This window comes from Rhinolophus ferrumequinum, chromosome 26, assembly GCF_004115265.2.
Source record: "Rhinolophus ferrumequinum isolate MPI-CBG mRhiFer1 chromosome 26, mRhiFer1_v1.p, whole genome shotgun sequence".
Lineage (NCBI taxonomy): Eukaryota > Metazoa > Chordata > Mammalia > Chiroptera > Rhinolophidae > Rhinolophus > Rhinolophus ferrumequinum.
In genome coordinates, this window is record NC_046309.1 from 10,422,065 (window position 1) to 10,437,142 (window position 15,078).

General features: G+C 40.9%; 1 protein-coding gene across 4 annotated transcripts in view; it reads left to right on the forward strand.

Annotated features, from left to right (window-relative positions):
- The first annotated feature begins 1,842 nt into the window (after positions 1-1,842).
- SVOPL (SVOP like) overlaps positions 1,843-15,078 on the forward strand; it is a 53,226-nt gene continuing 39,990 nt past the window's right edge. For 3 of the 4 annotated variants that reach the window (XR_004422155.1, XM_033098687.1, XM_033098686.1), the window contains exons 1-3: positions 6,523-6,686; positions 6,867-6,958; positions 10,275-10,373. Coding sequence is in view for 3 of the 4 variants with exons in the window: in XM_033098687.1 (XP_032954578.1) it covers positions 6,527-6,686; positions 6,867-6,958; positions 10,275-10,373 (351 nt within the window). In the remaining variant the exon portion in view is untranslated. Of the gene's footprint in view, positions 1,985-6,522; positions 6,687-6,866; positions 6,959-10,274; positions 10,374-15,078 lie in introns of those variants that run through there. The other variant, XM_033098688.1, reaches the window with a different exon arrangement.

The following is a 15,078-nucleotide window of genomic DNA, read 5'->3' on the forward strand; positions in this document are numbered from 1 at the left end:
CTGTCCATCTATCCATCCATCCTCTTCCTAGCTTTAGAACAGGGGTGTCCAAACTGCGGCCCGCGGGCCAACTGCGGCCCGCAATCCATTGTTAATTGGCCCGCAGCAAATTCCAAAAGTATATTTAGTTTACTTAAATAACCCAGGTGAGGCAATACGTACTTCACCTCGAGTGAGTGGCCCGGCTGTTTGAGTATTTTACCGCATATGGCCCTTGGTGAAAAACGTTGAAAACAGTTTGGACACCCCTGCTTTAGAATGACTTAAGAAGCCAACAGAGATTTAGAATGACTTAAGAAGCCAACATTTCTATTTCAGACTTGCGATTACAGTATCTCTCACTAACATTCCTCATCTTCATCTCTGAAACATTTTGTCCTTTTCTTTATGAGACTTTTGGCTGAAACTCTAGAAAATACTACGCGAATCTTTTCCCTATGTGTTAACTTGGAGTTCGTGTTTGAGTGTCTTCTTCATGACTTGCAATGTAAGCCCCTTTACAAGACACAGACATAAATGCCCACATCCTGATAATCTGTCCACACCTCTGCGCCCCCCTCCCAACGTGTCCCCATCAAAGAAATCCTGTTGTTGATGACCCTGTATAACCTCTTTAGGCAGGATGAGAACTTTTCTCTGATGCAGGTAACTTGTACATTTGTTTCTTCCATCTCTTTGCATCCTCCCCTGAAATTGGGAACCCACATTGCTGATGGGCTTTGACCCTTTTCAAGGGCGGGGCATTAGAAAGATCGATCTTACAACCGGTGGCACTGAACACTGCGTCAGTGGCTGGGCAAGGTCTGCTTGCTCTTCTGAACAGAGTTTGAGTGAGTCACACATCACTGCCACCCTTTTTCCCCACTCCACCTCACCCCTGCATCAACTAGGCCATTCCAAACTGAGGTGTGGAAGATTTTTCTTTCTCTAGAATATACTGATTATACAACATAGACCAACAAGGCTGTTTTTAGTGAAAATGATCCATTTTGTTGTGCCTTTCGTAAGTAAGATGAGGTGACTGGTTTGGGTGAATATCAATGTTATATCTGGTTGGAGCAGTTTTGAGGTCTTATTTTCCAATAAGCATCTAGCACCTGTGAGGGTTTCTTAACACCACTTAAGTTTACCCTTGAAATAAGATCAGTCTATTTCAGAAAACAAGTAACTTTTTCTTTTTCATTTTGTGGTTTTTCATCTGAGCCCAGTGTGTTCTAATGTTAGCAGAATATTAGCAGTAAATGCCTGTGGAAATATATGTGTTTGATAACTTCATAGATACTTAAGAACTTACCCTGAGTGTATTTGATTTGTGATTATGGTGAAATTTTAGAAATTTAGTTGATACCTTTATTCAGAGATGAAAAAGAGTAAGTACTACCATGAGTGCTTATGTTGCAATGGCACTGTGCCATATTATACAAACATCCTCTCATTTAATCTTTATAACATACTTAAGAGGAAGTTTATCAGTTAAGAATTGCATACAATTGGCTATTCTGAGTGCAGTTGTGTTTATAATTAATGACAGCCAGTTGCAGATTTCTTTGTTCCTTCTCTTCTCCTATTGCTTCACTTGACTAGCCTTAAAAAGAACAATGGAGAGGAAAAAAAGAATTGCACACAACTGCTAGTAAGAAACAGAGACCAGAAATAACAGTGTCTTAAATAAGAGGGAGCTTTATTTTTTTTTTCCCACGTAAAAGATGTCTGGAGGTAGGCAGTCCAATACTAAGGGAGCTCCACGTCTTCAGGTCCCAGGCTCTTTCTTGGTTGTGCTCTGCCAGACTTCGCCCAAAGTTTCCACCTTTCCATTTCATGTTTGTATCATGACCCAAGGTGCCTGCTGAAGGGCCAGCCATCATGTTTCCATGATCCAGAAAGAGACAGGAAGACGAGGGGAAGGGGCAAAAGGAATTTCTCAGAAGCGCTCTTGACCTGCAACAACTTCTACCCGCATCTCAGTGGCTACCCATTCAATAAGGTACAAGGGACGACTTGCTGTTTCTCCCACAGGCAGCTAGTCTTATTTTCACATGAAGAAACAGATGTAGAAGTAATGAAACTGGTTCAGTCTCAATCTCATCACGGCCACTGACTTCCTTCCTCTCTCCCTTCTCTCCTCCTTCCCTCCTCGCCTCCTTTAATCCTTCTTTCCTCCTCCCTTTCTTTCTTCCCTTCCCTCCTTCCTTCCTTCTCTCCTTCTCTCCATTCCTTTCTCCTTCCCTTCTTCATTTTTTCTCCCTCCATCCTTTCTTCCTTCTTTTCTTCCTATGTTTGTTCATTCAGTAGGCATAAACTGATAACTAACGATGTTTTATTAATATAATTTTGTCATTTATTATAGAAGATAAACAATTTTACAATTTCGTTTACAATTTATATATCATCTTGTGAATTGCCTAGCCATATAATTTGTCCATTAATTTATTGGGATCTTAACTTTTTCTTGTAATTTGTGGTTTATATCTACTGCAAACATTAATGGTGTGTGTGTGTATACACACACATATATACACACACATATATGTAATGTACATACACATATACATTATGTACATACATTTTGGAAAATGCTTTTCAACACTAGCCTTTCACATAAGAGATTGTAAATTATATTCTGTTATGGAAAAATATTGTAATATTTTTAGCCACTTCTCTACTGGTGTGCATTTAGGTTGTATCTGATTCTTTTGTTGTTTTCATATCTCTCTATATATGTAATGTATACTTGTATGTGTGTATATATGTGTATATATATATACACATATATACTCACACACACACATATTTGAAAATGGCTTTTATTATTTTACTCTTTAAAATCGTAATTAGAATACACATAACAAAATTGACCACTGTAACAATTTCAAAGTGAACAATTCAGTGGCATTTAGTTGTACAATTGAGCTGTCCAGTGTTGTACAACCACCACCACTACTACACGGCCTCCTATGCAGGCCTCCTGGTGGACTTCTGACTGGTAACTCCCTTGTGTCCTGGTCAAGTGCCTACCCCTGACCCAACAGGTCATGGTCAGTGATGGAGGGTAGGTGGGGGCATGGGCACAGGCCTGCCCACGACAGTGACCTCGTCAGTGCAGGCAGCAACATATCAACTACATGCTGGTTAGTTTCTTCCAAAAAAAAAATTCATGGTTAAAAGGACTGGCCTTTCTAAAAATTCAAACAATGCAGAAAAGTATAAAGAAGAATGTTTTGTACACTTGAAACTAATTTAAAAAATGAAAAAAACAAAACAAAAAACATCTCAATTCTACCTGCCACAGGTAATTCTTTTCTCACCGTTTTTTGTTGGCCAGGTCCTGCTTGTCTTTCAGGCCTCAGCTTACACTTCCTGCAGGAGGCTCCCCAGGTCTCAGGACTCCTTAGAGCCGGCGCCTCCCTTACGTTGCCAGAGCAGCCCCTGGTTAACCTTGGGACCACATTTTCCCTTCCTGAAATGTGCCTTTATTCCCCATTAGACTCTAAGTTCCTTGGGGGCGGGACCCTTTCCATTATATTTTATTGTCCGATGTAGTAGTGCTTTGCAAATACTTGTTGAAAGATAAAACACAGTCTTATTTCATTGGACATCTCTCCTGAAATCTCTATGTAGGTAGGTATTTAAATGAAAATGGGATCATTATATATATATACACATACATTATGACATATACACTATGTACTTATATATTGGAAAATACTTTTCAACACTGAATAGCCTTTCACTTAAGAGCTGTAACTGGCCAGAGTTACTTTTGGATTTTAAGTCTGCTGCCATGATTTACATTACTATTTTTAAGGGGGAAAAAAAGTTGATGTAATTTACATACAGGAAAATTCACCGTATTAACGTGTGTAATTCAATGATTTTTAGTATAGCCACAAGGTCGTGCAACCATCACCAGTCTTTAATTCTCACTGAATGATCTTGTTTTCATATTTTGATTGAGTGAAATCTATTTTAACAGTTCATCTTCCCATCTAGAAACGTGATAGTCAGAGCTGATTTTTAATGTGCACTGAGGTCCTTTTTATAATCAAAAGAAAGTGATTTTTCTGCTAAAATTTTAAAACTTTTAGAAGAATACCACTTCAGAGGGAGTTTTCCAGACAATGTCTGGAAAAGGAGCAGTAGGAATTCTAGAATATCTGTCTTCATGGCTTTCAGGCTTCCAGATGGCCTAGGAGACCAATTATTTTTACTTTTCCCACTCTGTGAAAATAACAACTTTTTAATACTTTTCATGGTGTCTTTTGGGAAAGGGGATTTCATGGACTTATTTCCGGGCATTATTGATCCATCTGTCATCTGGGAATGTTTGTGTCTCTGTGACAGTGTGTTAAGAAAACAAATAATATCCACATTGCAGTCTAGTTGTTTTTCATGTGTGTCTTTGGTGTCCCCAACTAGATTAAAAACTCCTTAGGGCAAGGCACATGTCAGATGCTCTTCTGAAGTCTCCACAGGAGCGCACACAGCACAAGAATGCAGAGCTGGCACTTAACCGTTAATGACCTTGATGTGTTGTACAACAGCTCTGTGGCTGCTTTTATGTTCTGGGGAAAGGACCTTTGTTTGAGTTCTGACTGTGCTACTCACCGGTGGTCTGACATTGAAAGAGTTAAAGAGTCTCAGAACCTCATTTGTTTGCACTATTTATTTTGAAAAGTGCTACACATCTTCAAAAGCAGAGGGTAGTAAAATGAACCCCAATGTACCCACCATCCTTCTTCAATAATTTTCAATATGTGGCCATCCTTTTCTCATCTATATACCCATCTCCTTCTTATGGTCCCTATTCTCACCCTACCATTGAATTATTCTTAAATGATTCCCAGACATTATATTTCATCTGTATACATTTCAGTATGTATCTCTGAAATACAAGATCCTTTTTTCTAGCGTAGCCATAATAGCATTGTCAAACCTAATGATGTCATTAGTAATTTCTTATTACTATTATCAAACTTCCAAACTTGCTTACATTTTCCTGAGTTTCGATCATCTCTTTTTCATCTCATTCTCTTTGTTGTTGTTTTTACAGTTGGTTTGAATGAGGAGCCAAACAAAACTCACTTATTTGGTTGACTTGTCCCTTTCCTTTTAGTCTACAGGTTCCCTTTTCCTCTTTCTTTTTTTCTTGCCATTTATTTATTGAATGAGTTGGGTCACTTATCTTAGAGAACTTCCCACATTCTGGATTTTTCTTATTGCGTGCCCTTGATGTAGTTTAACATGTTTCTTTATCCCCTGTATAAACTGGTAGTTAGAGCTAGAGGCTTGACCGAGTCCAGGTTCAATTTTTTTTTTTTTTAATGAGAATACATCACAGGTGATGTATACTCCCTTTGCGTCTTATCAGGAGCCATATAATATATGACCATCTCTCTTGCAGTAGCATTAGGATCTTGCAGTGGGTTCAGGTGTTAATCAGTCTTATCCATGTGTCTAAGTAAAGTTTTCCATCAGCCTTTCACCTAATAGTTTATCAGCCACTGGCAATCATTGCCTAGGTCTATTATTTCATTAGAAATTGCAAAATTGTAATAATTTAATTCCATCATTCTTTCTGCATATATTAGCTGAAATTAAAGAATAATTTTCTTTCACCAACCGTCTGGTTACTCTGAAATACAGACAATTTGTACAAGAAGGCAAGATATTTACCAGTTCGTAAAATAATCAATTGGTTTCTTAGTATTTGCCAAAGATGATCAATGAGATTTTCATTTTAGTAATCCTATGAACAGTGGGTTTTGATGTCTTTCAATTCTTTGCATTCTTCTTCTTATATATCTGATACATAATGAATTAATTCATAGTGATGTTTCTAACTGAAAATTAGGATTATAAGATTTTTATATAACTTCTTTGATTTTTGTATCTTTTTTCTCTTACACTGAAAATCTTGGTTCCTAATAATGTTAACATAAATACTTATTTGCTTTATCCTACAATATGTACTAGGATAAAAATAATGAAACTAATATTACAACAATATAATTTCTGAGAACAGATTAGGAGTTCTGTTTACCCCACTAGAGATGTAGAATTAAATTGCCGTGTCTTAAAGTCATTTGAAAAAAAAAATTTACTAACTTGATATTCAACTTTGTTTTATTTTTTCTTTTGATTTTTGGGGTCAAGAATACCTTTCAGAGTGAAATACAAAAAAGGAGGAATAAAAAAATGTTCCATGCGTTTCTATCAGTAGTAAATGAAAATAATGCACAAAAAAGCCATGTTTGCACTGTAAACCATGGGGTGTATGGAAATGAGGACGGCTGGCTACTGTGATTGTCTCTCTGTAGCAAAGCCCACCTTCACTCCCAGTCAGAGGACGCTATTGGTAAGATTGTCAGGAGCTCACCTGACCGCTATACAGAGCTGATTACTAGCCAGTGGGGCCCAATTGTGTCGGTCGGCCATTTAACCTCTCTGTGTTTCAGGTTCCTCATATGTAAAATTGTAATAAATGATCATTTCTACTTCAGATTTTCTGTGAAGATTAAAGAAGAATATGTACTCAATTATATGTCTTCTTCCCTCTTCCACTTCCATCAGGGAAGCTGTGTGGAAAATCCGAACCATTTGGAAGATGGCAACCAAGCGGACAGAACCAGTTACCATCATTAGCCTTCGGAAGTTGAGCCAGGAGACTCCAGAACCACAGCCAAAAGGTAAGATTATTTAGAAGTCTCCGGCCCTCAAGCTGCTGCTTAATTTTGTCCCTACCCTGTATTTACTAGGTTTTATAATAACCTGGAATTGGTTTTCCAACATCCTCCAAGGGTGAGCCATAATCCACACACATTCCCTTCCACGGAGGCTGTTGCTTTCCCTTTGTCTTTCCTTGTTAGAGCCAAAGACGTTCACTGTGGAAGATGCCGTGGAGACCATTGGCTTCGGACGTTTCCACATCGCCCTGTTTCTGATCATGGGTAGCACTGGGGTGAGTGCTCCTTGGAGACTGTTTGAGTCTCCAAAGCTAATTCATTGTCGGACACAAAGAATCTTCCATTGACCTTGAGCTCAGGGCTGTCCATTCAGCGAGGAGTGGCAAAGGAAACAGGAATCCTGTAAAGAGGACCATCCAAAAATAATTTTCATCCACCTTAGGCAGGTGTGTGGTTATAAGCAAATGAATATCTGTGTTCCATAGTTTGGGGGTTCAATACCCATTTAAGAAAATGGTTTAAATTGAGTTACTTGGAAGAGCGGAGCAAGCTATGATATTATTCTAAGTAAAATTAGACATGGGTTCTCAAACATTTTGTGCTTAAGACTCACCTGGGACACCTGTTGTAATTACAGATTTCCAGATCCTTTATGGGCACTGAGGAAGGTTTGTTATTTACTATCCGCTATTTTGAAAAACAAAGAAGAGTGACAGCTCAGCCCTAGGGCTTTCACAATTAGTGGAATGTACTAGGAAACCACTGGGGCTTCCTCCTTTTGTAGGTGGAGTGAAAATATGTTAAGAACCCCATTCTGAGATGCATAATGATAGAGATATGGCACAGAACAGAAAAATCTGAGACAAGTGGTCAACATAGCGATGGTTTCAAGTAGGAGAAAAGATAACTAAGAGGGAGTCCAAGAGTAAACAGTAGAGACCCTTGACCCTCACTGCTCAGCTAAATGGTATAAGAAAAAGAGTGATGTGAGCTGGAGGTAGCACATGACAAGTTCTGGTGCATCTATCAAAAGCCTTGCATTCTCAGGAGGTAGCCTCGTATAAAAAGAAACACAAGACATGTCCTACTCCTATTGTTATAATAAACAATAGTACGGGTCAAATATTTCTTCATCTATACATTCCTCTTGCCTAGGCTCCCATTTTTTTTTTTTTTTAAGATTTTATTGGGGAAGGGGAACAGGACTTTATTGGGGAACAGTGTGTACTTCCAGGTCTTTTTCCAAGTCAAGTTGTTGTCCTTTCAATCTTAGTTGTGGAGGGTGCAGCTCAGCTCCAGGTCCAGTGCCATTGCTAGTTGCAGGGGGCACAGCCCAACATCCCTTGCAGGAGTCGAACCGGCAACCTTGTGGTTGAGAGCCCACTGGCCCACGTGGGAACCAAACCGGCATTCTTTGGCGTTAGGAGCTCGGAGCTCCAACCGCTTGAGCCACTGGGCCATCCCGGCTCCGAACTTTTAAGATTCTGTATTTTGAGAGACAGAGAGGTATGGACGGATAGGGTTTTATCATCACCTCTCCTTTACTTTCAACCAGAATGTCTCCCCTTCTGCTTTGCAAATTTGGTTTCTAGTATGTTTTATTTCACGGTTCCCTTGCTTAAATAGTGCTAGCAATGCTCTTTGTCTTTTACCTTCAAATAGTTTGGGAATCTGTCTTTGAGAAATGTAGAAATTTTTTACTTCCCCAAATCAACCAAACTACTCATAGAAAGGAATTGCATCTCTGTTATTATCTGTACTAGAAAGAGAGTGCCATTGTACCCCCTTTCCATTGTACCACTTCTCTATGGGCAACCCCCATCTCCAGATCCATGTCCATGGAGATTGTATGTTTCTTGCACATTTATGTTTGATGTTGTTGTGGTCTTCTGGTCTTCTTTAAGTATTTTACAGGTTGCTTCAATTCTTCCCAGCCCACTAGCTAGGAAGGGCCCTTTACTTCCCCCTCCCTATCCCCCACACACGCAGAGAAAGAACTGCTTGTTTGGGTGTGATAACCAAATCCCTCCTCTGGTTTAAGGATGGGCTGCTTTGTGGACCAGGATCGTCTCCCTGGAATAGATGTGTTGACAGTGATGGGCGTGCTCTGTCAGGCCATGGCCTGTTCAGGCTCTCGTTCAAGCGCTTGTGCATGGCATTTGGAGCAATAGCTGGTCTCAGGGTCTCATACGACTGGGATGTATGTAAGAGCATCACAGCAGCCTGTCTGTGACCAGGACTCCTGGTCCTGGTCTTCTCTAAGTTCTTCCATGAGGAGTTCTAAAGTCTTGTACAGTGCTGTTCCCACATGCCGCCTGCCTAGCTCCTGGCTGGTCCCTCTCCCCTAAGGCTATTATATCAGAGTGGGGCAGAGTCGTATCCTTTATTGGCTTATCTCCTCCTGAGATCCAACTCCCAGTCAGAAGGGAGTAATATCGACCCAACTGCTCTATATTACTGAGGGAGAGAAGTTTAATAAATCGAACTTTCTCCTGAAAATCAAGCATGCTGTGTCTTATTCATGATACTTTTTGGACTAAAACATCCTAGCTATCTGAACACCAAACATGACTACAATACTCTCCAAGGGCAGACAAGCTATTGTGATTTACTTCAAATTCCCACAAATTAGCTCACATCACTCTCTTTTTTGTCCCAGACCGTCACGTTACACAAATACAAATAGTACTATAATAAGTACGTCATAGAAAATCTTATTGTTATCAACAGAACATGTCCCAAACAAATTCATTTCCCCGTTTGGTTTCCGCTTTTCCCCTCCTTATACCCTTATCGCTTTCCGAGATGTCATTTTCATCTCTTCTTCCAGGCGCAAAGCCTCAGAATCATCTTGGACTTCCTTCTTCATTATCCCGTGCTAATTTTCAATCATCTATTTCTGTTTATTCTGTCAATTCTTTCCTAGCATCTACTTCATTTCCCTGGGAGATGAACTCACCTTGTAATGGATAGCAAGATATGGACCAGAGGATGGTATTCAAACTTTCTATTGAAAGAAATACTGAGTCACATACCTGACACTAAGTTTGCTGAGAAGACATTCTTTCCTGATGATGAACTCTTACTGCTTTGTCCTTCTTGCATTCTTGTTTTCTCGCTTTCATGAATCTTGCCTCCCCATTCCAACTTCTTGAGAAAGGGCCTATTTCCAAAATCCATGTGCAAGGGGTATGTCCTGAGATCCTCACAATGACAAGTACAAGACAACAAAGCTAGGGTGATGGAGCTGCTGGCAGTTAGCTAGGTTCCCCTACGAGCTGAGCACCTGGCCTCCACACACCACCCTCAGCATGCTACAATGCAAAGGCGTGGGTCTCCGACATCACAAGTGGCTATGTCTGGGGATCATTTCAAAAGGTTCAAAGCATAAATGTCCTATCAGTGAGAGCCATGGTTCTACTATGCTTCTTTATCCAACTAGCAGTGCTGAGTGGGTACACAACAGGCGCTCCCTATGTAGGGGAGGGCAGGGAAGAGGTCGGTGCTAGAAGTATGACGGACAGGCGGCTGTGGGAAGACGTGATGACATGCTGGCACTGAGACGTGGTGTTTTTCCTCCTTCTTCTTAAGATTGCCGAGGCCATGGAGATCATGTTAATAGCAGTTGTTTCTCCTGTCATCCGCTGTGAATGGCAGCTGGAGAACTGGCAGGTGGCATTAGTGACCACGGTGAGTGCTTGCTTCCTGTGCTGCAAATGAGCAAAGTGAGGACCCAGGGCTTCCGCTCCCCTCCCCCACCCCACAGGGCTGAGCGCCAAAGGAAACCTCACCACTTGGCGTGATGGCTTCCAAATCTCATGGGTTTGCGGGCCCGAATTAGCATGTGAGGCCTTTTTCACCTTTTCCGCGAGAGAGCATTACCTTGAATTGCGTATGTTCCAGCTCCTAGCCAAAGCCCCAAAGAAATAAATGCAAATCAAAGAAAGTAACTCTTAAGCCATGGGTTAGTTATGGTGTAACTATGAACTATTAGTTCAGATCACTGACTCTACTTAGTGGAACCATAGTGACTTAACCAATCACCAAATCACCCTCACTGAATTGTCTGTGTTACACATTCAACTTTTCTCAAAAACCATTGTGAATAAGCTTTGGAATTGCACACTGAAGTTTTGCTGCAAAGTGGAATTAAGGATATTATCTAACATTCTTTAAAAGGCATTTCAGTACCAATGACTTGCCAGGAGACTGCATGCATGTGCGTGCGTGTGCGTGTGTGTGCATGCGTGTGCGTGCGTGTCGGAGGCAGTGTCAGCAGTTCCATGTTGGTTAAACAGAGAGTGAGGAAGTAGGAGCAGTCGAGGTTGCAGAGACAGGCGGGCGCCAGAAGCATCTCAGAGACTGTGTCTGGGCTCCAGTCTGTACACCCCCGGAGGCCGCTGTGCCCCCACTTGGGCCAAAGTACACAAACCTTCTAAGCAAAATATAGTTCACACGACTAGGTGTGACAGTTTATCAAATTACCAGTGTGTATGACAAAAATAAATTTTACACAAAGGCATTATTGACTTCACAGTCGTCATGTAGTTCTCATTAAATGAATTTTAACGTACACTTTCTATCATGCAGAGCACTCTTAGATCTTTAAAAAGAAATCTTATAAGAGGCTCTTCATGCAAAATCATGTTGGAATGCACATCCACTGTGGCTGGTGGGGAAGCATTGAAGGGCGTTAAAGAGGAACATAATGAGTTTTCTAAGAACCCCGAGGAGATAGGGTTGGAGAGTGGATTAGGTAGGGGGCTGTGATGGTGGTGGGGGTGGGGGTGGGGGTGGTGGTGGTGGTAGTTGTGTGGCAGAGTGCGTGGAGGTAAGAGTGTGTGTCCTGAGAGTATTTAGCAGGTGATATCAGCTGAGATGGTCAGGTCAGCCAAGGAGCTCAAAGAAGCACAAGGTGAGGTATGGAGAGTTCATTACGTGGGTATTGAAGCTGGTTTTCATGAAGGTGCCATGAGCCAGGTGGCAACATCCTCACCGAAAAGGGAGAGTATCTGAGAGGTAGATAGATGGTGATGGTAGCGGATGACAGAGTCAGATGGCAGAAGCCTCAAAGGAGGGTAAGACTCTGTAAAAGCATGTGAGTTATGGTCTGAAACTGGCAGTGGAGAATGCCAGAAGTTTCCCCCTGACTCCCAGCCTTCTGGGAGTTATGGGGGAGAGCAACCCTTGCTGCAGGTGAAGGGGTGTTCCTACCTCTCTCTCACTGCCTTAACCAAGTTTTACCCAGGGATTCTTATCTGTGTTGGATACCAGGAAAAACTCCCCCACACATGAGGAACTGATCTGAGTTCTCCTCTCCAATAATGTATGTTATATGCCCAGTTGTGTTTCCTTCTGGGTTTTGGAGGCCAGGAAATTGGTAGCCCAGTTTTATGTTCAGTCACAGCAGCAAATGTAAGAATCTGCTGTAGGGGCAGAAAAAGTTTCCTTCTTCCCTTCCAGGTTCTTGGGCTAGTCTAATAAATAAATATAGGACAGGTTAACAGGAGAAAAACAAGTTTAATTTTGTATGTACAGGGGCCCCATAAAAATATGAGGCGAGTTGAGTATTTGAGGCTTATGTATGTATACCATCCTGAGCTAAGGAATAGGAAGGGGGACAGGGGATCCAAAGGGGAGGAGGGTAAGAGAGCAGATGCTTGGACATTCAGATAAAAGTTACCTCTGACAATAGCGCTCTCTCTGAGCCAGGCTCTCCCTGTCTACATTTTTTTAGGTAGTTAAAGGAGAGGTAAAAGTTTTGGTGCTTTTTTTTTTGTTTTGTTTCATTTTGTTTTTTTGTTTTTGAGTCTGCTGGGTCTTCATTACCTTCAGCTCAAAATAATCCACATACCAAAGTGGCTTATTTTAGGGTCACATCTTATCCTCTCTTTCATCACCCTATTTTCTTAGCTCCATTTCCCTCTTAAAAATTCCTTTTATAATGGTTGTACTTGCTCTTTTTGTGTTTTGTTTGTTTGTTTTTAAAGCTCTAATACTTTTAGGAAAGTGAATGGCTATAAATAAAAAATAACCAAAGATCTCACCTGGGCTAGTAATTAAGTGACTGAACTTTATTTATTTATTTTTTGCTTCTACATACAAAATATAGTTGCAGTTTAGCATGCATTCCTGTCCATCCTTGTATCTGTAGGGTGAGTTTTGTAGTGCGATGTGTAATTATCAGGGCTCCACTCCCAGTTGCTCTGTAGGTATGCATGTCTTCATGCCTGAGAAGACTGGAGAATGCTGCATCTGTCACTCCCAGGAAATGACACTACATGGTACAGTTTCTGTATTTATAGCTGACATCTTGTGGATTGCACTTATGTCGTTCCTAATGACACCTACAGAGGCTCGTCAGTGTCAGCGGTAACATGATTTCCTCGTTAGGTGGGTCACAGCTCAGAAGACTTGTCTCTAGGTACGTACCTCACTTAGATGTGGCTGTTTCCTGCTCCAAGTTCCTCTGCTCCGCCTGTCCTTTAGTCTCTCGTTGTGGCTCTGAGTCCCATCTGACTTTGGCAAGCGTTCCCTGGGGTCACTGACCACAGCCTTGCTAACAGGAGAGGCCCAGGCTGATTTAGCAAGGAGGCACCATTTTCACTGGCTCCCAGGCTTCCCGTCCCCAAACGATAACCCCACTTTCTGGACAACCTGGCCTGAGCAGTTGATACTTGAGTAATCTTAAGAACTGTGAGTGAATTATGGCCCACATTTTTGTGACTAAGAGTTAATGACGAAGAAATGAAACTTCATGTGTGCATAAGTCAGAAACAGGTCATTTTTACACTAAAAATAAGTACCGAAGAAAACACTCCGAAGGGAGGGAGAGAGAGAGCACTTTGTGTCTCCATGAGTCTCCCAAACAGGATTACAGAGTTCACAAGCTTTGGGGTTCCCAAAGTTTTAAGTCATGGTTTATGTTCCAGACAAACTTAATAGTAAATAGCTGAACCTTAAGAAACTCATTTCTTTACACTGAATGGAAAGAAAACAAGAAAGAAAAAAGAATCTGCCAGTTATGGTAGAGAACGTTGTAAAATTTGAATTTAATCTTACTTGACTATTTCCTTTACGTTTGTTAATCAGCTGATTTAGTTTAGTCCAGTTGTAATTTAGTCTGTGAGCACAACACAACATCTCAATAAACAAAAGTATTTTGTGCCCTAGGCAGTTAGTCCATTGTTTCCTTTTACTTTCCCTTTTTGGAGGGAGTTTGATCATTTTTGTTTCCATAGTACAGTCGTGTGCTGTATAACGATGTTTTGGACCAGTGACAGTGGTCCCATAAGGTTATAATGGACCTGAAAAATTCCAGGGGCCTAGTGATGTCATAGGTATCCTAACGTGTTGCAACGCATGACTCACGTGTGTGCGGTGATGCTGGTGCAAACAAACCTGTGCTGCCCATTGTATAAAAGTAGAGCACATACAATTATGTACAGTGCACGATACTTCAAAATGATGATAAACGACTGTTACTGGTTTGTAAATAGTATTTACAACAGTAAATAGTAAACAGTAAATAGTATTTACTATACTATTTATCGTTATTTTAGAGTGTACTCTTTCTATGGATTAAGAAACTGCTATACAACAGTAGGCGTGTTATGCTGGCAGCAACTTCATACATCGTGTTTACCACGTCTCTTGATGGCATCACATTCCCTTGGACATGATTTAATCTCGTGTTGTTTTGTACAGTGTCAGGCTTGTAGCCTAGAAGCAGGAGGCTGTACTGTAGAGCCTCGGTATGCAGTAGGCTGTACCACGTAGGTGTATGTACGTGCACGCTGCGATGTTCGCACGACGACAAAAATCGCCCGAGAATGTATCTCCATCAATAAGCAGCACATGACTGCAGAAGGGTAATTTCCGGGGAATCCAAACTCTGGGATTCAGCAACTGATATAATTTTTTCTTTAAATTGAGTGACTGACATGTGATTGACATTTAAATGTGTATATATATATATATATATATATATATATATATATATATACATATATACATACACAGAGGGTGCCAAGAAAATGTATACACATTTTAAGGAAGGAAAACTGCATTAAAATTGTAATACTCAATATTATACCGATAACAACAGATGAATACAAGTCACGTGTGACTTCTGCAATGACAAGAGGTGCTCAGCGTGGTCAGCGTCCAGACACTTCTGATTATGGCGAACGACTGCTTGAGCAACACTGACCAAGGTGTCCACTTGTATACATTTTTTGGCACCCTCCTCCCCCAGTGTGTGTGTGTGTGTGTGTGTGTGTGTGTGTGTGTAATACAAGTATTTGACAAGTAAGGTCATTAGAAGAAGAGGAGACAGAAAACGTTGCCATCAACAACCATGAAAACAAAAGAAAGGCACATGAACAGTAACAAT